The sequence below is a fragment of the Musa acuminata genome, chromosome BXJ1-8 (genome assembly GCF_036884655.1).
Source record: "Musa acuminata AAA Group cultivar baxijiao chromosome BXJ1-8, Cavendish_Baxijiao_AAA, whole genome shotgun sequence".
Lineage (NCBI taxonomy): Eukaryota > Viridiplantae > Streptophyta > Magnoliopsida > Zingiberales > Musaceae > Musa > Musa acuminata.
This window is the reverse complement of record NC_088334.1, coordinates 4,496,757-4,523,024: the sequence shown is the minus strand read 5'-3', so window position 1 is coordinate 4,523,024 and position 26,268 is coordinate 4,496,757. Positions and strand designations below refer to the sequence as shown.

Genomic DNA, 26,268 nt, shown 5'->3' with positions numbered 1-26,268 from the left:
TCGGAGTGTTCCTCTTACTGGTCTGGCGGTGGGGTGGCATGGCGTTGCCAGGACCCAAAATATACATTATCAAGTAGATGACTAGGACGTTATAGCAAAAAAGATTCAGAAAAATCAGAAGCAGAAAAAAAAAAAGTGAGGATGCTATAAGTGACTTATTATTAGACTTCCGTATGACCACAACCATATGGCTTGCTCCGAAGTTTTTGGATGAGCTCATTCATAAGGAGAAAAATCCATGATGGAGTATAATTTCATGGGATTTAACCTTCAACATAAGCAAAACCAACAACCGAAAAAGGAAAAAGGTGAGATCTGTGTGTTAAAGCAGCAAAGTTTGTAGAACCAAATAACAGAAAAGCACAGAAGAAACGAAAATAATAAAGAAGAAATATATAAAAGGGAATAAAATCCGAAAATTTAAATTGAAGTTCGAAGTTTTTCATACGGATCAGAATCACCAAACGGGGCGACATCCTATGGTTTTCCGCACACATGGCAGCGACGGAGTCGCGGTCCAATCCATCCCCCGCCCCCTCTTCCTCGAAGAGATTTTCCAGAAAACCCATGGCTCTCCTCCGAATCGCTCGATACCTCGACCCTCGACACCAAAAACCACCGAAGAAGAGCAAACCCGATCTCGTCGATCGCCGCCGCAGTTATGAGCACCAGAGTCGACGTCCGTCCCATCGATCCCATGGCCTTCGACGCAGAGGTGGAGGCAGACGCCGATAGAGACAACCGCTGGCTTGTTCGACGGCCGGGGTCTGTGCCCCGCGTTTTGAAGAAGTAACGGCGAAGAGTGTGACGCGTGCCTATACATAGTCACTTCAGTCCTTTCAGCTTTCGAGAAGAGATGATAAGAATTATGTACTAACTTCGTGCGTAAAGAACTATTTATAACAAAATTAATCAATAATTAGTATAAAATAGATTAAATAACCAAATTAATCAATTGATTATAACCTGTCGTAACACAATTATGATGTGTTTTTAGCTGCAGTTTTTAGGGTGCTAAAAGTCAAAACCTGAATTAGAACAAAAGGAAAAGGAAAACTTCACTATAATGGATAAAAATCTTCAAAATGTTCACTCAAAGACATCCATAAGCTTGAATTATATCTCTATTCCTGTATACTGGGCAGTTTGAAGACAGGTGAGTGCATTCCTTGAAGGACTAGCACTGGAAGGACTGTGCGATGTTTGTAATAAAGGACCTCTTGCAGAGAGAGCCATGCAAGTAATAAGTGAGAACCACAAGGTTTTCATGATAGGATATATACAAGTCATGCACATGAAGCCAAATTCTCACCAGGTTTGCGCCTAGAAACCGCAATAATCAATGTTAATATCAGAGATTAATCTTATATTGACGTTCGTAACTATAACAGAAATCTACTACATACATAAAAGAGTTATCCAAAACAACTGTTCATCAAACTATGGACAAAAGCATTGTCATGAGAGTTCGAATACCAAGTAGGGGCTGCTTCCCTGCAAAAGGAAAGCCAATCAAATTCAATAACATTCTCCTCTTACAAGCTTAAGAATCCGGCCATGCTCGAACAAGTAAGAAGATACCAAGACATGACATGAAGAACGCTGGCAATGGATCTTCTGTGGAGTTGTGCTCGTCAAAGCCTTCTCTCAGAAAAAACAAAAAGCAACTTGGGCTTTGTCAGATTCTTGTATCCTGCAAGGAAATGGGGAAAAAAATAACAATCAATGTTTTGTTCCTTCGACAATTCAGGTTCCCGTATGTTCCAGAGAGCCATGAACTAGACCGATGCTATCACTACTAAGGTATGTCTAAGCCAAGATTGGACGTCTTTTGGGCCAAGGAACACCATTTTCATATCAAGAAAAACTTGCAGAACGCGAAACTAATGTACCATGACTCCTGGTGGCCCGTGAAGATGATTAGTGTTTGGTTTCCAAAAAATTTTTTTGATTCTTTTCATAGTTCTGGATTTTGAACTTTCTGATGACTGCATAGCTGCTAAGAGGGAGAAGATAAGAAATACAATTCTACTGTTTGTGCTGGTGAACATGATGTGTCATCTGGAGGTCTAAACACTATGTACAACCTGATAAAGAACCTATGTTATACCCCCTAAGCTTGAAATGAATTGACCGAAGGTGAGAAAATTACACATTAAACTTCAAAACAGAGTTGGAGATAGATTCTCCGAAGTTCTCCATTTTCTACGCCAAAGAGGAACTTTGGTTCTCCTCCCTGCTCTTGGATATCTTTGTGGTTATGAGTTTGTCTAAAATGGGAGCCTCGAGGGGGATTGGGTCAAGACACCTTTCATGAGCAGCACCAATCACCTGCAACGAAATTTCAGAAATTAATCAATAACAGAAGCTATAAATGTTGCATTTTCTTGGTCAATGCTGGATCATTTAAACACAAATGTGGGAGTTAAAAGTGACTATCATGAGTTTGTCATAAGTAGGCAAGAATCATAAGCCAACTCGGACACCAACGAGTCATATTTATGAAAGTTTATGAAACCTTAGAAGGAACATAGATAGGTTCTTTTAACTTTTTAAGGTTAAGTAGTACATTGAAGGAGCAACTGCAGTGTAATTTACTATAATCCCTCTAAGGTTTCTTAAATAACTAAAATGTAAGTCTTGCGAGTTCCGCCAGAACACAGTGGAACTGGTTTTTGGTTGTGAAGCTCATATCTTACTAGTAATTCAGAAAACTAGTTAAATTGACACTAGGACCTGGGATTACTCACTATATCAGACCTGAACGCAGTGTTGTTATGGATCCACTACGACATTAACATATCAAATAAATTAATCCTTCAACACAATGATGCACTATCTAGATACTTACTGAAAGGGCAGGACATCAACATATTTGAAATTTCAATTCTTCGGTATACCATAATAAGAAGACAAATAAAGTGTATCTTCTGTACTAAATGAAGATTGATTAAATTGCAGAAAAGACAAGCCACCATGAAACTTTCAATTATCTTAAATGACAAAAGCCTTATGCACTGATGACATGTGATTACCTCTTTTAGCAGGAAATCAATTGCTGCATCATCGTCTACAAACTCTTTCAGTGGATTCTTCAGAAATTCAATATCCAACTGAATCTGCTGAAATCCACTACGATTGAATGTCTGGAGTCGCACAAACTCTTGTAAGCTCTTCAGGCAAAATTTTATTATGGTCGATATAACTGACTCCTGCAAATTATCGATATATTAGGTGCATTATGGTTCACTAAACAGACAATTTACTATCCAGCGATACTATGTTACAGATACTGGCCATGATTTTATAGCTCGCAATTGCTAAAAAAGAGTTAAAGCCAGTATATGGAAATTCTGAAGTCTCTTATTAGTTATTACTAACCTTCCAATTAAGAATAGCTACTACAGGCCAACTGAGAAAACAGTATGACACTAACTAAAGCCTCACAATATTAGAACCACCAAACTTCTATATCAACAAGCATAAACTATTGCTGGCCGAATACTTGACTTCTTTGGTACCTCAGTCAGTTTCATTACATTGAAGGAAAGAATGATTCATTACACGTAGTTCATTCTTGACAGTATATAGTTATTACAGTTTTAACATAACCACCTTATTATACTACTTTTTTTAAAGAAAATGTTGGCACATAAACAATAATGACCTACTTGATTACCATCATAGCCAACCAAAAGACAGGACTCTTGAACACTAATGAAGTCTAGCTATGTTACAAAGTTTCAACCGGTTCTCACCTGTGTGTACTGAACTTTAGTAAATATCTCCATCTTTTGTTCAAATAACTTGGCAAGATGACTTTCTAAAAATTGGCTTCTCACTCGCTGTGTATTTGTTCGTGTTAACTTATCTTCACGTGTTGGGTTGCTACGAGAAGAATTAGTACTCCCTGTACTGTCAGAATGGCGATGCCGCCGAACCAGTCCTTGAGGTAAGATCTGTCGGACTTCGATTCCTACAGCTTCCAACTGCAAGGAAATAGAGACTAGTTAAATCAATCCTTGTTAAAAATATAACAGGACTCATGTCGATGGGCTATCAAAACATTAAAAAGAAATTGACCTTGCCCCATGATAACCATGAAGCCTTTCCAAGAAGATTTAACAAAAACTAACACGATAACCAATACTTAAACATAGCTCCAATAGACTTCATTAACAACAGAAACTGCATTCAGCAACTCCAGATGTCACAAAAAGAGTGCAACCTGTCATAGCTTTGTGAAGTTTTTCTATGCATTTGGTGAAGTGAAATAATATGGAATTCAGGGGGCTCTTCGGTTCAATGAAGTCATCAAACATATGATTGCTGACATACCTAAAATCACGAGTTGTAGGAGCTTGTGGCTTCAGATCCACTAATCCCAAGAAGATCACAATTTCTCATGGACAAGGGTAATTTACATCCCTCAACTATTCTAAATACATGTGTATACTCATGTATTTTTTTTATTTTTAGCATGTTAACACCAATTATTTCCTCTTAATATGTATATATATATATATATATATATATATATATATATATATCCCTTTTTTATTTAAAATAAAAAGCTAGAACTAGCATATAAAGCTAGAATGACCAAAATCTTATATTTAAATTACTTGTAGGTGGTCTGGCAACTCAACCCACATCAAAAAAAAATTTATGAACTGTAGGAAGCACTAATCTTCTTAGTGTCAACTTTGGAGTGTAAACAAACTGCCAATTTGGATTATAAAATTTACCCTCTATCCTCTCCATCTGAATACAAAGAAAGAATAACGATGAATGCATCTTTAAAAAGTAGTGTCTTAATCAAGGAGCTCAGCTTAGTATCAGCAAGCCTCCAGTGCTAGTTCGATAAACAAGTTCTTTTGTACATCCCACTGTTCCTGTTGCAAGCATCATTAAGGCTATGAAAAAGATAAACATTTGCAACCCAAAATTAATCTATCTTCTGTTGCTATCATAAACAAATAGGTAAACCTTATTCTATGACAACTGTTTGCAAGAACATCAATCATCCTTCAGATACAGTAACTTAAACCGTGTTCCAGCAGTTCAAAATCTCACAGAAACATCAGATATTTAAAAGTAACTTCAAATGAAATATCTTCACTGGTTCGATGGTCAGAACAATCTGCACATATAGAAAGTCGACAGAAAATTGCACAGAACAAAAAAATGAAGAAATGGATCACATAGAAAGCTAACAGACCTCTTGAAGCAGCAGGTCAACAAACATGTGAACTTCTCGTGGTTCCTTGTGCTGTCAAAATATTCAGCATAAACATCAAGTGGAAAAGTGTATTTAAGTAATACAATGAAGCCAAACTAGCCATCAACCCAACATTCACCTTGATCCAGTTAGGTGTGGTGAACCTCTTTTTCAGAAGGATAGATATCTTTTGGGTTTTCATATTTATATACTGCAAAAAAGAAATTAATTAGCTGTGACCATAGAGAGATTTCAAGACCATAAAATAGGTAGGTAAAAGAAAACAACTCTTTCACAATAAAAATAAAGCAATAATCTCTTTGGTTTTTGTAAATGCATCAAAATAATAGCTATAATCATACCCAATTAAATTGATCATAACAGAACCCTCGTAGTCGTAGCAAGGTCAGTTCATTGCAGGGTTTGCTGTACTGATGCATACCGCCTAGTACGGGTAGTGCATACCGGTCTGACAGGATACCGGTATGCAGACTGCCCTCTATCGGACGATACCAATCATTTGACCCTATATTGGGTGATACGAGGTCAGTACCGGGCGGTCATGATTGAAATCCGATTGTTTCCATCCTGTACCGATCGGTAACGATCAGATTTCGACCGTTACCGATCAAAGGCCGAGATTGCCCTATTTCAAACAATTAATTTGACCATTTGAGGCTTAGAAAAGAGTTTTTAAACCCTTTCCTCCCCCCTCTTTCAACTCATTTTAAGTTTATGCACGGAAGGGGAAGGGGAGGCTAATGGATGATTTTGGGCAGATGCGATAGAACATACACGACATAAACATAGATTGAAGCTTATTGTATTCATAACCGTCGTATTATGGAGAATCTTACGACCAACAACAGTATAATGATAGTTGGTCATACTTCTCTGAGCAACAGTACGATAATCGATCTTACGATATGAAGCAGTAAATCAATAGCAAAAGTAGAAGTTCTAACATTCTCTATGCTCCGCACCAATATATGTCATATTCGTCCTTGCATTAGGAGCCGCCTCAGATACATATGGTTCACGACGATCAGACTACGACCATCACCACATTGATGCACCAATGGCATATGATGTATCAGTATACTATGTTGTGGGATCAATTTCAAGATTGGGTCTGACAAACATAGTATATTAATATACAAATACATAGGATCGAGGGCCCCGATCAATCACTCGTAAAGTCCCGTCATTCTTTTTGGTGGCAAAACCATGTATATCCATCGATTGATTACTTAATTTATTTGAATCTTAAAGTTTAAGTTGTATAAAAAATAATCTAACAATTCAAATATTTTTTTGTAGATAATTTAATATTAATGGAAGGACGATCCCTAGCATACCACAAAGCTACTTTTCAAAACTCGAAAAAGATGTGACACTATTCTTTCCTAATTTACATTATTTTTGCTAAAATTATACTAAATTTATATTTATTTCTAACTTAAAAACCCTAATCAGTACGTACTATACCAAGTAAGGCTAGGGACACCAGTATGGACCGAAATTGCAATCCTTGATCCATTGACTTCATTCATTTAGTAAGACATTAGAAAATATTTCTCTCATGTATATCAATAGAACAAAAATAACTAGAAAATTCACTGCAAGTTGAAGGGATAATCATTAGTATACCATTCTGCCTTGCGTACAAACATGCAACACAGGTAACATTCCTTTTTAATGAAAAGAATAAACTTATTTTTCCATCTTCATTTTCAACATCTAGCAAGTTACCATGGCATATAAGGAAGTGGTTAAATTATGCTCTTTAACCTTGTAAGTGAATATTTACCATGAACCCACACAGCCTCACTAGTCATATTGAGACACAAAATGATCTCACTAATTTCCTACAGAAATGGAAACCACTTTAACTTTCCAATGTGAGCACATGGTCGCTCTAGTTACCAAGTCTATCTTGCAAGCCACAAAAAGTAGCCTACTCCACTCAAACAGTTTAGTTCATTCATAGTCAACTATCTGCATATCAACAAAAACCACAGTTTCATAGCCTTACTCATTTCTATGTTGAAACTTAAACACCAGTGAACTTCCAATACATATATATATACACACACACACACACATACACACACAAAACTGAAGTTTAAATCATAATTAATGAGATGCAACTAATACATTCAAATGTTTAACCAACAGCTTTGGTTAGTCTAAGTTCACTGGGTTTTGGCAAAAAGCTATTATTTAGGTCCTGATTAACCTTGAGCCATAATAGGTCTAAGTTAGATAAGCCAGAAAGGTACTGGCAAGTGCACTGTTGAGCCATGCCAAAACATGGCTAGACCATCTTTTGGCTTGTACTAGCAGGGACAGGGATGTTATGATCGAAATAACATGGTACTGTGCCATCCCTGAAAGGCATTGGCAAATCTGAGCCACAAGAAGATATTTCTTTTTCCATCTACCACCTGCTCTCTCTATGAGAATGCAATACTGAAGCAAATCCACTGTTTCTGCAGTCCATGGCCATTTTAGCTGCAGTATTTTGTCCTAGAACAGAGCAAAAGCACTAATCACATCTGTTATCCGTGCTTATTGTAGCATCATAAAGGTTCATGTACTTTTTTGCTGGTCTATGCACAATAAACTGCAGATCAGATAAAGAAAAAATGTATCATGAGAGGTACATAAGCATGGCAATGAGTTAAGCTACTACAAGGTATTACTATCAAGATCAGTATGCAGATGTTGTTGCATCACAAATTAAAGTATCAGTACTAAAATGCAGTAAAGGATAAAAACGACAGTGAGAAAGGCTTAATATGTTGAGTTCAATTAGTCAACCTATATCTTAATCTAGAAGAGATGATACCCCAAATTTTTTAACGTTAGCTATATCATAAAATAGAATGTATGATTTCCTTGATTATTCCAGTCAACAGAGTCTCCATAATGACAATCTGAACTAAAAAAAAATGGTCAATTTCAATCTCATTAAGTTAACTAATCTAGACAAATTACACTTTAAACTGTGACAACAACCTTACAGAGATCACATCTTGGTTCAGCAGAGTAATCAGCATGCATTACTTTTGCAATACATTAATAGGCTACATGGTCAATATATTGCAACTGAAGCAGCAATCAAAAAATACCTCCTTGTCTATGAATCGATACAGTTATGATCTCAATGGCATAGATTTAACAAATTCACTATATGCTGCATGCTTAATTCAACACTCTCATTGGATAACCAGAGCAATAAATAGAGAGAAATTCTTACAAGAAGCAAGAACCTTTCACCAGCTGAACGGAATATTCTGCAGATCTCACCAGGTACAAAAGCTGGTCCATGTTCATAGCCACGGGCACCACCTCCAGAAAAGGAAGCAGCTATTTCCTAACAAGTATATTATAAAGAATCATAATATCACTTGACTGTTATAAAACTAGCCATAATTAAGACAACATACAGTAGAATTTTGTCGTTCAAAGCATGTAGTACAGAAAATAAAAGATAAGACATTAGCTCTACCTCCATAATTTTGGGTATTGCAATCTGCTCTATGAAGACAGAAAGTTGAGCCAGCACAAGAACAAGTCCTGTCTGCACTTTGTCCACTTGTATTGCATCTATTACACTTGGATCAGGATTTGCGATATAACCTCTTCCACAAAGCGCAAGAAACCGCTCATCGAGTTTCTGAAAGAATCCTTGGAAACCTTCTTGCACCCAATCAACTATTAGGTCTCTCAGCTTTGCTAGCAACTCCAAATTATCATCAAGAAGCTGACGGAATTCCTGCATTTAATGGATTGCATAATTACATAATTACACCAATCATACCAGATAAATTTAACAAAAACTAAATTAAAATATGCTAATTTGTCATGGTACAAATAAGGAAGGGGACTAAACATCACATATCAAGGAGTCTTGAATAAGGTTAAACAAGGGTTGATCCTCTCTCAAATGAGGAACATTTATGCGACAAAATTGTATGGCCCGCTGGATTTGGTCAAAAAATATACCATACATCAGACAACTCAAATTGTCAGTCCATATTTTTGGTGCCTGATGTCATCTACGGGAACCCACAGTTGGTAATCCAACAAAAATTACTTCAATCCAGAGGAAATTTTTTTATGATATACATATGAAGAGCCCCAAGGGTTTTCTTTCCATCAATGAGAAAATCTTGTATTACCAACAAGAAAATAAAGTCCATAGAGATGTAGCTAATTTTTTTTAAAATTGATCCTATTAAAGATGAATAATATCCTATGTCAGTCAAGATCCAATCATATTGCATTATCTCCAAGAATATTAAATCAAATAACCCAAAGCAGCACTTTCTTCTGTCTTTGCATTTTTAGAGTTTGTACTTATCAGCAATTTTAAATATTTATTATGTTGTCCACATTGGGTGTACCTAAACACAGGAAATATAAAGTCATTGGCCTAGGTTCATACCAAGATCTAGAATATAAACTATAGGTCCTATAGGGTGAAATCTGAACAACACCCATTGGCCTAGGTTCATACCAAGATCTATAATATAAACTACATAAGTATCACTAATGATGATGAAACAGCTTATAAGATAAAATAGATAACTTTTGCACTCCAGAATGTTGCCTATACTTTGGCTTCTTAGTAAGGCTAAAGCCTACTGTACAATCCTTCATTCATGGCAGGCAGTTGAGCAAAATGACCTTCGAGTGATGAACAAAGCTACCTCAAGCAGACTTGAATACTTTATTAAGAAATAAAGAGAACAATAAAGTCATTTATAGAGGGAATCTGGTAAGACAATGTCAATAACATTGACCTTTTAATAATTGTAAAAATCTTGACCATTACGGATTGACAATAAAGATATGCATCAAAAGATGAAATGATCTCTCAACACTAATACAAAGAGAACTTCATTGGTAAAAAGCATCAACACGAAACTGATGATAACCAGCTGCACAATCAGTTATAGTTGTCAGTGAAGGTTCCACTTTTCCCCTCTTCACATTCAAACACCAATAGGCAGTGAGAAAAAGAAAAAGATGCAATGAAGACAGATATGGTGAAACATCAGAATACAAACATATGTAATCTAGAAACTTAGCTAGTATTATGCATCCTCTACATCTTTGATTTATACTTTTTAGTTTCATGCCATGTTCTCAGAGAAAAAAAATAATGGGTTCCTTTATTAGTTGGTATCACAAAAACATCATAGCATAGGCCAAGAAATAAAAGATCCATCATCACATAATCCCCTCTTATCTTCGTTCACAATTGCAACCGGTTTGCTTGTTGATTGACCACTTATCACTTCTTGCATATGCTACTCAAAGTCTAGACACCTTTTTTCTTAAATATAGACACCTTAGAGATGCCAACTCATGCATATAAGTTCTTGTAAATAGTATAGACATGTTAGTTCTTCATAAGCATTGTAATGCTACCAAAGAGCATTAATTTGTACTTCCTAAGACACGGAACCTTCCTCAGAATTTCACTGAGAGAGATGCACAAGAGGCCAATCATGTAAATAGCAGAATTTAACCATCACCATAATTCAAATAAGAGACATACTCCATAAAAAAGTATAATTTACAAAGAGAGGTAATCTATCATACATCAAAGAAATGACTCGTAATTTGTCTAAAACAATCAAGAATTACATTCCAGCAGAAGGTTAATAAGACAAGAACAAACAATTGATATTCAATTTACATCAATCTAATTTTTCAAAAACATGAATTGTCATTTAAAGAAACAGTATAATCCTCATATGTACAATTTCATTCAGTGCACTGGTATGAGAATTAGTCAAATACTAATTCAACTCTGCATCTTTGTACCAAACAAAAGAGAAACTATTATTATGTAGTTCACATCCTTAGATGAAGATAAAATTTAATAATCATCCCACTGAACTACAAGCCTTACCAATAAGAGATCCAAACTACCCTGTATCACAACCTTTTTGCTGTCTTCCAGTGCATTTTGCAATGAAGACTCTTCTGACCCTTTCTTTGGCATAGGTTGGCTTTTGGTAAGTGCTTCTGCCAAATTAAGAAAAGAAGTGTTTTCCTATAAGTAAAATAACTAATTTCTTCACTAATATTCACAACACATTCAAATCCAGATGATTGTTGTGAAATTATTTCCTCCATCAAGGATATAAGCGCTGAAAATGAATGACTTCATTATATACTGTTTATACAACTGAACAAGGAGAGAATAAGGTTGCACTGTGTCTATAATGGTAGAAATATTAAAGCAAAAAATAAAATCAAATGTCTCCAAAAGTACATATGAATTATAATGAAATAACCCCACTATCTTAGAGTTAAATCATAGAAATGATACCAGAATAGAGAAAACTGTGGATCTACAACCATATGCTAGCAGGAAAGAAATTCTCATCTCATATTAACACAAAATCCTCTCTTTCAGATGTAACTTGCTTTCTTTCCACATGACCTTCTTATGTTTGACTTCTTCTACATCATTTTGGCCACATATTTTAGGCCATATAACCTGTAAATTGACAACCTATAAATCTAATTCTGAAGAACATTGATATTTGTATATCCACATTCAGATCTACAGAGAAATCTATGCATTGGCTTTATTACTGCTAGATAAACACTTATAATAGACAGAATAACAAACTTACTAGTCGCTTCCAGACTTGGCTCTTGAGTTAAATCTACAGAAATTGGCATATTTATTTATTTGTGACAGTTAAAAGTTAATAAGACTTGCAGTTAATTATCAAGGAAACTCTTACCACTTTATACTTGACATATTAAGTTCTTGTAATAAATAGTTGATACGTGAATGTTGATAAGAAATGCAGTCAAGAGACTATTAGGCAATCTATTATCAATTCACATATTCCATTGTTTCATGACTTCGATTTCCCCCACAGTGGCTGGAGTCATATTTCTTAATTCTGAATCTGGAAGTCTAAATATTTCTTCCAGACATGACATCAGAAGTGCTCCTTATTCCCATTGCATATATATGTTTGTACCACCTACTAAGTGCAAAGGTGAGCAAGTAATATTTCCTCAAGTTGAAAGTTTCTGACAATGTCATGTCAACAAAGATGCTTTCACAAATTACAAAGGATCACCATTAGCAGCAAGAGTATCACCTGAAACTTCAAGAAGAAGATGGGAGAAGGAAGTCGAGATAAATTGTCTGATGATACTCCTAGCAGCCTAAAATAAAGTTGAATAAGACCCATAAGCAGAGGAACATCACAAACTAAACTATCATGAAGAAGAAAAACATTTCAAGGTAACCTACAATGTATCCAAGGATGTGAATCATGCAGAGGAACATCACAAACTAAACTATCATGAAGAACAAAAACATTTCAACATAACCTACAATGTATCTGAGGATATTAATCATGCTTTAAAAAATAATTCTGATAAATAAACCATAAGGCTTCAATTTCAAAACTCTCACAGCAAATACTAGAGGCAACCAAATTTCACGCCACCAGAGCTAAGGAGTGATCTAAGCATTACAAGAGAAACTTCTTGAGTTCCTTTTGGTGTTCCTTTCCTCTGTCCCACTATATAGAGAAATATTAAAGTCATTGTTATAGCCCACCCATGTCTTTTGGCTCTCTTTCAGACATACATCATGTGCTATACTGGAATGAAACACGCTGTGGAAGGGCAGGGACACTGGAAACAACTGATCAACTAACCTAAGATGATCTGAGCTCACATCATGTGCATGATCTGAGCTTATTTTAAAAGACCTCTGGAAGGGCAGATACACTGGAAACAACTGATCAACTAACCTAAGATGCATGTCTCAAATGAGAACCAGTTTTGGACTCACTGGTACTATACAATGCAAGTACAGTTATTTTACCCAAGTTTTTCTTTTTTTTCATTTTATCTATTCTTATAAAGTTTATATGTATAATTTTACATTTTCTTTTAATTATTTCTTTACATTTTTTCTGCTGTTGCCACAAAAGGCGGTGCCATGTGGCACAAGCTTAAATACAGCATGTTTTGTTCAATATGGCACAGTTTAAACACAGTGTGTTTCATTCCAGTTCCACAAGAACTTCAAACCTTGGTATATGGTTTATAATTATTAATCTAAGTCCTATTATCCTCAACAAAAATAGATAACAATGCACAGTGATGCTCCTAAATGATGATAAATTCAAATGTTTAGACTCGAGATAATTAGTCTCTTAAAATATACCAAACTGAATTGGTTTCAACAAATTAGTCTAGTTCATCTACTGTTCTTAGTGCATGACGGATTAAACTTTTTCAACTTGAAGTTTTATGAACTTTTATAAACAAACAAATGTATGCAAGATCAACTTATGTACTGAAATGATGAAAAAAATATAGTACATTTTCTGTTTCTGTGAGCAGAAGCACAATTCTTTGAAAATGTTTAAGGCACAACATAGTAGTGATCAATATTCATGTCAAAATTATTAAAGAGTAAAAGAAAAACCTCTAAAGAAAAAGCAGGAAGAGCAGCCTCAGCCAATACTTCATCCATCAGTGTCACATCTTCCCAAATAACTCCTGCATTATGTCAATGGAATATTAAGTAGGAAATATATAACTCTTACAAGCTGCAAAATTGTTTGTCCCATTATAGAACAATCTACAAAAGACAAAGTATGAACAGCTTTAGAAATGAAAATTTATCTATTTTACATGGCGGATGTTCCATTAGGAATCGGCATGTTATTGGTCACAAGCCATTATAGAAACCTAAGAGTTAAGATATTTGTCACTGACTACAACTGTTGAATTGGTAAATATTACAAAATGCTTGGCATCAAAAGACACCGAAGCAATTAATTTGTGGCACAAATAGGTAATGATAGTTCAAGCAACTCAGATTGGTTGTGTGTGATGTAGGTTATAGTTCACCAATATGAGAAGGCATCTTAAATGTCCAGAAGATTGCAAACAAAAAAGACCTGGATGGGTTGTATCATACAGACTTAAGTAGAAACATTATCAGATATGATGCCCATGGACACAAATAAATTGTAAATCAAAGTCCTGATAGTGGATGAGATATTATTATTGTGTTAGACCTATATGTCTTGCCAAAAGAAATTTAAATATATATAGGTTAACATCAGGATGCACACATGTAGATGCTTACCAAGTGAAAAGTGTTACTGAAATTTAGAAAAGATATGCAGCTGCATTTTAAAAGCAAATTAACACAAAATTCAGAGAACATCAGAGTAATGGTGATCCACATACAGCATAAATTCATAGCTAAAGTCCTTACGTATCATTTTCAGTATATCTGCAGATTTCATCCTTTCTTTTACTCGTCGTTCAATAATTCCATAACGCCTTCAAGTACAACAATGAATAAGTCATAAGTACAAATGACTTCAAAAGCTTCTCAAAATTATTTAGGCTGAGAAACAAAATACAAACACATTTAAAAAGAAGACTCAACTTATCAATCACAGAACTAAAAACTTACTTGGTAAACAACTCCTGTATAAGTTCAATGAGTCGTCTTTCCGAATCAGGAAATATAATAAGATAGGCACGGATAATCTTGGAGACCTCACCAACAGAAACCTAGGTAATGAAGGTTGTATAAAAGATCAAAGATTGTTATCACCTGAACCCAACTGATAACAAACAAGAAAATAACTAATAACTTGAATGACAAGGGAATCACCATACTTCAACAAGGATAACAAGAAAATCTAGTAGTCATATGTGGAAAATGGAGCTACAAGCAAACACAATAAGTTCTTTGCACAAAGAAGGCAACCCACTTATAAAACTAGAGCAGCCTTCTATTCACTACAAGTCACTAAAATTTTGTACATGATCCCTCTAAAGCAAAAATAATTGTGAACAAACCTTCCAGCTTTGTGAAAACCTTCATTTTACTTTGGTTGACGTAATTAATTCAAAAACTGAAAAAACCCTAACATGTACCAAACTCAACTGGTTCAGATAACTAAATAACTAGTAAAATGAGATAATTCAACAACAACACCTTTATTATCATAACCCATTGGAACTAACTGTTAATGCCAAAAGTATATTAATTAAAATTTTCATTAATCAGAAAAAAGTAAAGAAGAGTTATGAAGATTTTAGTAACCTCCATAAGATCAACAAATGAGAAAATACAAGCTCACAAACACTTGTGGACACCTATGTTTATGTCACATTTTTAAGTTAAAATCAAGAACTCACTGAATTCATGTTGTATAAATATGTATTAAACATAGCTCAAAACTGATGGTCTCTAAAACTCAATTTCTGCAGCCCTGAGATCATTTAATTTAGTATAACTAAGTAACTAACCAAAGCCAAAAAACTGGGAATCCACAGCACTGCATATTTCTAGTGTTTTTGGAAGATCTGATCTACGCTTTCTTGACAATGATGAATCATTCATCTTTATTAACATTTTTCTAGGAGAATCTTAAATTATATAATTCTTAGCCAATGTTTCTAATGAATAGGTAACCTTCGACAATATATCACATCCCAAATGTAAAGGGAAAGATCTTCCAAAATACAATCCTAGATGGGGAATTCCAGGAAGGCACGAGCACTAGATCTGTATAACAACTGCACTAGTTACTCCGAAAGAAACAAAAGAAACATAGATGTGCTGCTGCATAATACCAATTCAAGGAACCAATACCAGTTCTATGAAACAAAAATTAAAGAACAAGACAAATTTCAATAGAAGAAGAATAACAGATGGAAGCTACCATGTGTGTGCCTGTTGGTGTTTTTAAAGAAAGTATTGTGTCTGATAATTTTCCTATATCAGATGGTTCACTAGTCTCCAAGGTGTCCAATGCTGAAGCCCCTGTCTCCTTATGTTCATCCTGAAGTGTCATGAGATAGTCCTCTAATTTCTCAAGTAGCTTTGTCTTTAAGCTATCCACCTGGCAAGATGTAACAAAATTGTTGGCAATCAAAATTGGATTCAGATCATCTACTGCACTTTTAAGATGATAATTATGCATTATTTATGCTAAGATGATATCAACCACAGGTCCAGGTAAACATAGAATAAACATTGTTCTGAGGGTAAAGAATCTAATGCATGTGAACACATTGTGCTAAGAAAAAAGACATTACATATTCATTCATTACTGGGGGGGTGGGGGGAGGTCTCATCATCCCAGAAACTCCAAATATCCACATTTATGATCCCTTTTATCCGAGGTACTACACCAACAACAAGCTTCAATGTCCCAACTATTTGGGCCGTAGGTTATTGTATCTTTGAAAAGATATGCCCAATGACTTTTGTAAAAAACAAAATCCTTAATTAAACTAAGAGCATTTAAATCTTTATTTATAGTTTTTAGTAAAGTTTCTCATGTCTCCCTCTATCTCCTAGTACCACCGATAGTATTTGTCTCCCACTATCTCACTAGCACATGTTCATTACACCTCCTCAACACAATCACCTCAATGTTCCTATCTCAACAACTTTATTCAACATACTAAAGTTGCAAAAAATATAATAGAAAAAGGATTGCATATAGTGGATTCCTGACACAAAAAACAACATAAGACTATAAGAATTAAACATAAGACAAACTAATTTGACAAAGTAGTTTCCATTCATCTTAAACTCCTAGATTTCTAGTTCTTATTTCTTCAAGCAGTGACTTTACTTGTACATTTCAGACTATGCACTTAGAGAATCAAGAGTATAATGGATTATGATTTCAAACTGCTTGTGACAAAAGAAAACCCTTGGTAAATCCGAATTTGTGTCATATATTTGTTATTAGAGATGAGCTTGTGGTAAATTTTGATGCCCTTTGTTCATACTTAATAGGTCAGCAGGGTTCATGCTTCTGCTTTGGTAAATTTGTCATGTTACACAAATCTGACCATTATTCATCACATTTTCTTTTTATATCACTCTTTCCTATAAAATTAGTTTTGTTGCCAGGGGTTGGCATGCCCGACACCAATCAGCATGGCACATGTTGTGACATGAGCATCATGCCATGCTCATATCAGTACCCTATCGGAAAGGTACATCATGACCCACACATGAACACAGTCATATAAAGCTTTGTACATGGAATGCCAATCCTTAGCCACAACATATCTAATAGCTGGTAGAATGACATTAAAATAATGAGAAACAATAATAAACAGATTAGCTGCTATATTATCAGGATGTTGTTATCCTAAGAAAATAGAGAGCTCAATTAGCCAATTTATAACAGTATACAGCATATAATCAACTAACACATAAAGCATTAAGTGCATCTTATTCTGTGACGTGTGACCAACCCAGGTTCCTCGATGAAAATGTAAAAGGAAAAAAACCACAAGTGTTGTGATCCACTCAAGACCAACTCCTATGGGGACATGAGTAATCATAGATACAATGAACAGATCAATCATGAATGAAAACCAAAAGGCAATAGCATAACTGGAGAAAAAGGAAAGAAATAACACTTGAAGACAGGTAAGAAAAAGGGAGAAATACCAACAGGGAAGTTCAGCTGCTTTAGAAGCACAACAGCTTCAGCTCTTGCTTCAATAGGCTCAGAATCCGAGTATATTTTTGCCTGAAATTACTTGTCTTCAGAATTCACAAATCCAAAAATATCTTATGAAAATTGCAACACATTTTTTATGAAGATCAAAGACTGTTAGCATGCATCACTATGACTCCATGTCTTGCAAATCAAAACATTGAATCCAGAGATACTGACAAAAAAGATAATTCTAAAACGAGTCAAAAGCTACACAAGAGTCAGGAGGCAAAGAAGAGGTTGAATTAAAAAAAATGAGATTGCTTGATAACAAGTAATCTAAGCAATTGATGAAGGGCATTCCCTCAAAAGCAAGTAATAAATGATACATGTGCAAATTTTGTAGGTAAAATTCCAAAACTTCTAAACTTCAATTTCTTATACACAGATTGAAAAACCTTTTAGACTAGTTGTCTAATTATCTAGGTAGGTACCATGTGAAAAAAAATATCTCCAGTTAAATTGATGCAGTGGTTCAAAAGACAGAATGGTTTTTTATTAGCTTAAGGTTTCCAATATGAAGCCACTAACATCCTTCACTGGAAGATCTTTTGTTTAATATACTGACACTTGCGAGAAAAGCAAAGACCAAGTATGCCTAAGCACAGGGAAGACAGACCTTATACTTTAAAAGAAGAGTTGCACAGAAATCATCATTGCCATTCTAAACACGGAATTGCACATAGACCCAGAAAAATTCATGTGCCTCAGAAATTAAAATGTCAATACTTATAAACAATGCAAGTTCCTATGACGTTAAAGCTTGCTCAGGCTTTTTTCATCCTTTATAAGGGCAATACATAAGCAGTCAAGAAGCTATGGATGCTAAACATGAACCAAATTAAACAGATAGCTTCTACTAGCAGCATAACCATTCCGATGTATTAAGTTCATAGCCTCAGATGATAAACTTGCATTAGCATCAAAAATGATTATTTAGAGACCTTTAGAGGAAAGAGCAAAAATACTTGCTCTCACTGAAAACTTTTTAACCTATCTTTGACTCTAATTCCCAAAACAACTATTGCATGTAGATTGAAAAAAAATCACAATTTTTTTATCCAATTCAAGTTTTTTCTACTTTGTAATACTTTATTCATGCTGACAGATAACATTTGACAACCAGCAGATTTTAAAGTGATTTTCTGTAGTTTTTCAGAGTATACTCCACCTCACTCCTCCAAAATGCAAGGAACTATAGGTTGTTAATGTTTTCCCTATAGGTTGTTAATGTTTTCCATAGCAATATTTATGCTGTCTATAAACTTTGAATACTGATTATAAAGGAAGAGAATATTTTGAAATTTAAAAGCTCGACAAACGTTTTGTGGAAAAAATTTCATCCACCAAATAGGGCGGAATCTGATGAAAAACAAAAAACAAGATTAGTCTTTAACATCATCCGTTCAATCAGTAAACATACAACAATCAGATGGACCTTTTCCAACCATCAAGCCCAGTTGAACTAGTTCTGAGGTGATCTTACTTTAACTTGATTCACACCTTTAATCCTTGTCGATTCATATCATTTTACCAGTGCATCTATAGATCTCTTATGGACTAATTTGTATGTATAAGCACCAAAACAAAAGGAGAGTTAAGGAGAGTCAAATGACCAGATTATAAAGGTAGAGCACACCACTAGGAAGTTATACCCTTGATGATAAATTGGATACCAAGCTCTGGAGGTCTCTTAGTCATATTGTGCACATTTTTCATTTGTCTAAACTCTAAAGAAATGTGGAACATTGGATTCAAAGCAACACTAGTGAAGAAGTAACTTGAAACCTTACTGAAATGTACGACCTACTCATAAAGAACTCCTGGTATCAAAATCACAGACATGATGTATGGTTTTTAAACAATTACAGACCACCATTTTAGCTTGGATTAGCCAGTATAGGTATATGCAATTAACCCAAAGGAGGGAGAAAAATTGATGAATAACCAACTAAGTGGTACAAACTAGGCACTAGATTTTAACTACTTATTTTCCCTTGAATCTGTTGTTCTCTAGGAAATTTTGTGACAGAGAATTGGAAGAAAAAGGTTAAGTTACAGAAAGCTGCAGCAATAGACCATCCACAGTGATTTTTCTTCTGTTATCAATGAAATGATTGGTCACTTTCAGTTAGTTAATGACACTGAGCCTTTACACACTATTATGGTTTCCTCACTGAAAAATTCAGATTCCAATTTGAGACGGGGACAGGCCTTGGTTGCACAATATTTCACATAGAAAATATAGATGAATGGTACTAAAAGAAAATGGTCTCTTGATAGATCCGTATACTAATTCAGTTTAACAATGTAAACATAAAGTCCATAGAGTTACCTGAAGGTTCTTAATAACCAAATCTATTGCCTCTTCAGATGCTCTCTTACAATCTTGGAAGGATGAATCCCCATATGCCTAGTAAACCAGAAACAATTGCAACAACATCAGCCATAAACAATATCAACCAAAGTTAATGACAATAAATAACGCAATATTAGTAAACAGTAAATGATATGAATTAATTGAAAGATTAAATTCTACCTCAAATATAGGCTTAGATCCAATGAAAAACCTCACTGCATCTGCATAAGCTTCTGCCTTGATACATTTTGCAAGTCGAGTTGGAAGATCATAAATGAACTGCAATTATAGAAAACAAACATACATGAACATGTTCTCAAACACCTCAAGCAGGTCAATTATGAATTACAAATGTTAAAGCTATGGATGTGTTCATGCACCTGGTAAGATACTTGCACAAGCTAATCTCATTTTCTATATGTAGATATCTGTAACCTAAGCACTCTATGTTACGATAAGCAAAACTTAAAGCCTCAAACAATAAAAGCAATTCATCAACTATACATAATTCATCACTTTTTTTTTTCAACATGGAATGATGGAACAATTGTAAAGAAAGAGACAATATACACCAAAAAACATAATTCTTGCTTGGTTGACTATTATGAGCTACACATAAGTTAAAAGAGGCCAAAGAATTTATGCAGATATACCAAGGAAAGCTACAGATTTTAACAAGTCAGTGATGATGAAATAAATTGTATGACCATTATCAGAAACCTTATTCAAGCAAAAGATGACACAAAGAAAAAGCAAATAAATTCATCGAATTTACTGTATCCATAGTGCATAAGTTGGTTAGCAAAAAAAATACATCAAGCAAGATATATCATTGAATACTTTTATCACTTAACACCTTAACCACTCAAATATGAAATTATCAAGTGCAAGAAAATTTTATATAGCCAATACATTTAAGAACTTCTAGTTCCAAGCCAAGAAAATTAATTTCAAACTACTAGTAAAAGTTAATAGCTTCAAAAACATACTTGAACTTTTCTAAGAAGATTCCGAGTACGGTGCAATTTCTCTATATGTTCCCTCTTCTCAAAAAGAGATGTATTCACCAAATCACTCTTGGATTGAACCGACGTAATCTGCAGCAAAAAGGAATAAATCAGCTCTTTTGGATAAACGGAAAGTCATCATTCAGCCCAAATTTCAACAAAGGCATACCTTAGCAAGGAGTTGCTCCATATTTGCCTCCATGCCAACAATGTTATTTTTCATTCTACAAGTAACTTTAGTAAGCTAGTGTGCAGCATTATTGTTTCCAAATGCACAGTAGTTTATATATAGCAGTAACTACACAAAAACAAGTAAACAACTAAAGTAAACCCACAAAATATGTGACTGATCAAGCTTCCTATTCGTGTTGCTTCAGAATCCAATAAATGATGTAAAGAAAATAAAATATATGAGAAAGGAGAAACAGACAATGGAAAAGTTGATGCAATATCCAAATCAAGTTGACTTCACATGCCTGCTAAAACTACAAGAAGCCACAAAAGATTCTGTGTGAAGACAACTTGTCAACAAAAGGGGGCATCAGAACCGGACTTCCAAAGTGCAGTAGTGATTTAGATCCTGCATTTTTTTTTTATCTTTCTTCTCTTTCTTCTTTTTCTTTTTTTCCTTTTTTTCTTTTTCTTTTTCAGATCCTGTATGTTTGGCCGCAACTATTAACTCTTAAATATTGAGCTGGCATAAAACTACATTTATAGGCACACCAATATACACTTAGATTCCTTCTTCGCCTTCTGTAAACTCACATTAATAGGTAAATACAAATTTATGCCAAAACTAGCTTGGCCCATAATTGTTTGCATGTGTTTTATGTGTTGAATATTACTAATATTGTTTGGATTAGAACACAAGTTCAATAAATTTGGTAAGGAAATCATACAATCAATCAATATTCTTTATGCCCCAAAAAGATGTTACACATACACCCTCTAAATTTTGAACTAGCATCAGTAACCTTCAAAATTGTTTATAATTTGTACGACTGCACCTCTATTCAGTCTTCAAAGCAAGGTTCGCTGTACCATACCGGCATTTTGACCCGGCATGGTACAGTATGGTACCGGTGTACCGGGCGGTACATCAGGGCGTGTACCAAATAATTTTTTATTTTTTCATACTGTAGCAGTGCTACAATATATTACTGTAGCACTGTAGCGGTACCGGGCGGTCTGCGTACCGGTAACCTATCGGACCGGTACGGGCGGTATACTTCAGTACGACAGACCTTGCTTCAAAGAAATGAAATTTTACATTTAACTAGCAAATGGACAACCATAACCATGAAATTTTTGCTTCGGCACCAACTAGAAGCTTGGTATAAACTTTCTTTTTCCAGTTGGGTGCTTCAATTTTGTCCTTTTAGGCAGACCACAATTCAGTAAAAAAGTATTCCAGGTGTGCTTAACAAGATTCTCATGGAAGGATAAATCTTAAATAAGCCATCTCAGCAAAAAATATAAGAAATGGACATATAGTAACTCCATATAACAGTAACACCAAGATTATGGTAAGAGAATGAGTAACATTACCTTTTTATAGTGTCAGTGGCATTAATGAATTTGTTATAATTCTCATAAACTAACATTTGCAGATCAGTATCAAGATTCTTGATTTCAGCTGCCATCTCAACATGCTTCTGAAGAAGTCCCTCCAAGTTTAACTTTTGAACCTACAGAAAGCACAAAGGAAATCATAGAAGTCATTCATCATATGATATCATATTGCAAAATTTAAGTACCATCAGATCAGCATCATTATGCAACTAGTGAATGAAGTTGCAACAGTGGTGTTGCATTTTGCACAACAAATCAATTTATCTCTGTCATCAAGAGTGCAAGTGTTGAATTTAATCACATTCCTCCACCATGATTCCTCCACCATAGACCACATATACTTGTTCACTCAAATCATGCAACACCAGTTTCCACTAAACTAAAGCCGATTGCCTACACAATTTCATCCTTTTGTTAAACATAACACCTGAGTATGTAGCAATCATCTTATGTTCACTTGTAGTGGCCATCACTTTTTAAATTGAGTCCACATACATGATGAGACAAGCTTTACCATATCTCTTGAAAAGGTGAACGATTGAATTCCTGAATCCGAGGATTTAGAACACATTGAGCTTTATGACAAAATAAAATGCCATCAATTTTGAGAATATCATGATTCAGGTTATCCTCTTACCAATCCAGTAATACTTGCCTACATGCATGACCTTGTGTCAGTTAGGGAGATAAAAATTACTTATCACTTCACCTGGTTTGACCTCATTCCATGGTTCTCTTTCTCTTTCTTTTTCTAGTGTCATTCATGTGCCCACATCCCCTGATGGCTGGATTTGTTGTTTTCTATTGTTTCGTGGACTTTCTTCCCCTGTTCTTCTCTTGCACTTTTTTCACACGGTGCATATTTTCCAAGATGTCAACATTACTAGGGACATTATTTCGTATAGAGAGCACACAGATCATGATCTAAGCAAATTGTCCATTAGATTATATTTGAAACCTTTAATTTTAGCTTCGCATTTTACTTCTCGTGCAGTATGAGAGTTATATATATTATATATAAATATCTGTAAGCTCAATCTTATGTTATGCTTTTATACACAAAATCCTATCACTTGCATTTATAAGGACCCACAAAGAGTATGCGTTGAATATCAAAAACAGTCACCAATCTGAGAAATCATCCTGGATTACGATGAAACACTCTTGTCCTACTAACATATCAAACAATAGTATGCAGCAGCATTCCAAACAAATTATTCAGCTATATTTCCAGGTAACAATTGCCCGGCTCTGTCGGTTCTTGATCCAATGAGCTTTGTTAAGCATAATAATGCTTCTCTTAGTTGATGGACTAACTAATACACAAAGCTTCTCTTACTTAAAAGCATCCTATGAATGGCACCGAAATCATAGTCTGTTCGTTGAAATTATAGCAATTAGTTTATTCCATCAAAAGCATTTCAATAGCAAGATCTTTCATCGATAATCCAGTTGCTTAGGAAATCTTTTGGGATTATCTAACTTGAGTGGTATCATATACCTCAAAGAACCTAAAACTTGAAGAAACCGCAATCATGCTCAACCTTAGACCAACAATATTACTCTTCACTCAAAATGTGAATAATTAATTGACTAAAACATAAAGTGTTACAAAATGGAAATAAAAAATGTTCTGTTCTGATGTTTATAAAAAGAGAAAACTCGAAGCTGTCTGTCTTTCGATAGTTTGTAAACTTCTCGTCTGTCCCAGTCTATGTATCTCTTAACATGGACAAAATTAAGTGGCCTTTCCAAATGCAAAAACAGAAAAAAGTTGTGTCGGTTTTCTTCACGATGTGACAAAAGCGGCTTGCTTAAAGAGTCACAATGTATTAGCTGAAAAGTCAAGACCAAACGCTCCATGATGAACATATCGACTCTAATAACAGCATGATGGTTCAGAACATCTTGAAGGAATACTCTTAGGACCAACAAGAGGCCTAATACAACTCCTTAGGAGAGGTCACTGACAATTTGAACTCTGCAGAATGCTAGTGAGCCTAACATGAGGGCAAGAATCAAGAAAATCAAATCCACTATATGAAGATCTTTTGAATCCCGTAAAAAAATTCGGATTCACACCCTTATCACGGTTCCAATACGGGAAATCTAGTGCTCCAATGCGTAATGACGCCATTAGATCCAGAGGACGAGAAGTAGACCGTAATCCCGCAAAGGCAGAGAGATCCGGTGCCTAAGGCTCATGTAACTGCTGGGATCGAAGGAGTTCATGGAGTTTAGGGAGGCAGTCTTTTCAGGGGCGGAGGCGGCTCCGACACCACCACCATAAGCCATACATCAATTACAATTCCAACATCCCTAACGACTTCGATGGAAAATCTACAATAAATCAAAGGGCTCCGAAGCATTACGACGCCATTAGATCCTGAGAGGAATACGAGTCAAAGAACCTAAAGTCGTATGGGAGAGTTCAAAATTCTCGGGGAAATCTAAGAGAAATCAAAGGATTCCACAGAATTACAGCGCCATTAGATCCAGAAAGGAATACGAGTCAAACAACTCAAATACCGCAATAAGAGCCCAAGATTTTTGATACGTTCGCGACATCAGATCCAGACAGGATGAGGAACCAAAGAACCCAAAGAGAGAGGGAGAAGAGAAGCGGAAAAAGGATCCGGTACCAGGAGGCTCATGTAGACGTCGGGATCGAAGGAGGGGGAATTGATGGAGTCGGGGGAGGCCATCTTCCGGGGTGAGGCGGCGGAGCCGACGCCACCGCCACCGCCGGCGGAGGGGTCGGTGGAGTAGAAGCTGGCGAGCAGCTCTCGTGTCCTCTTCGCCTTTTCGTCCATCGGGAAAACACCGTCCGTGGGCACCTCTTCTCCTCCACGGTTGTGGTCAGGCGTCCGACTCTTTGTGCCATTGTTATAGTTTGGCGAAGGGAGAGCCGCCCACTCAGCGAGGGCCGAGTGTAGACCAGCTCCCTTCGTGTCGACCCGGCCCAAACAGGTCCGTTTAACCCATCCCGTTCTATTCCTATCAGTTAACCCGTCCCGGATCCGAAACCCGATTAAAGCCTTATATATATATATATATATATATATATATATATATATATATATATAAGTTCTTAAATTTAAATTTTTTTCATAGAACGTTCGAACTTTGAAAATTTTTCACGCCTATAGCCACATGAATATATCGTTTTACTCATACTTTGATTGAATAAATCGTAGCCTCCTCTTCTCTATATTATCTCCATTATTGTCCTTATATCATTGCTAAACCTAGGAGTATTGTGGATGTGGACATAAGCACTCATGCTAACTCTAATCGTTCTCGCCAAATCTCAAGGATATTATATACATAGAAAGGATTAATCGATGAGATTAATCTGTATATAGAGAGGCAAGCATCTTCAGCCTGTGCATAAAAGACATAGATAATCAAGGGAGAGTGATCGACATGATAGATAGTAATGGTTAATAAAGGTAAAATGATTATTTTGATTAAAAAAATAATATTATTTGATAATTATTCAAAGTTGGAGAGCTCCGTGAAAAAAATTCAAGCATAGAGACTTTTTAA

The 26,268-nt window shown here is 35.4% G+C and overlaps 1 protein-coding gene across 2 annotated transcripts; it reads right to left on the bottom strand.

Moving 5' to 3' along the window:
- Window positions 1-1,339: 1,339 nt before the first annotated feature.
- LOC103993692 (vacuolar protein sorting-associated protein 51 homolog) lies at window positions 1,340-25,571 on the bottom strand. Of its 2 annotated transcripts, XM_009413850.3 has the most exons (22): window positions 25,362-25,571; window positions 22,696-22,835; window positions 21,317-21,371; window positions 21,130-21,237; window positions 20,321-20,419; window positions 20,117-20,194; window positions 17,737-17,814; window positions 15,979-16,158; window positions 14,718-14,818; window positions 14,514-14,581; window positions 13,713-13,786; window positions 12,367-12,433; window positions 11,151-11,266; window positions 8,736-9,002; window positions 8,484-8,600; window positions 5,361-5,432; window positions 5,222-5,272; window positions 3,759-3,989; window positions 3,036-3,212; window positions 2,153-2,331; window positions 1,582-1,693; window positions 1,340-1,494 (listed from the first exon to the last, which is right to left on the bottom strand). In XM_009413850.3, the coding sequence occupies exons 1-20, from the start codon at window positions 25,530-25,532 to the stop codon at window positions 2,206-2,208; spliced, it is 2,376 nt and encodes a 791-aa protein (XP_009412125.2). In that variant the 5' UTR covers window positions 25,533-25,571; the 3' UTR covers window positions 1,340-1,494; window positions 1,582-1,693; window positions 2,153-2,205. The 2 variants fall into 2 exon arrangements, with proteins under 2 accessions (XP_009412125.2, XP_064934275.1); XM_065078203.1 differs by having other exon boundaries at window positions 1,340-1,693.
- Window positions 25,572-26,268: the final 697 nt, after the last annotated feature.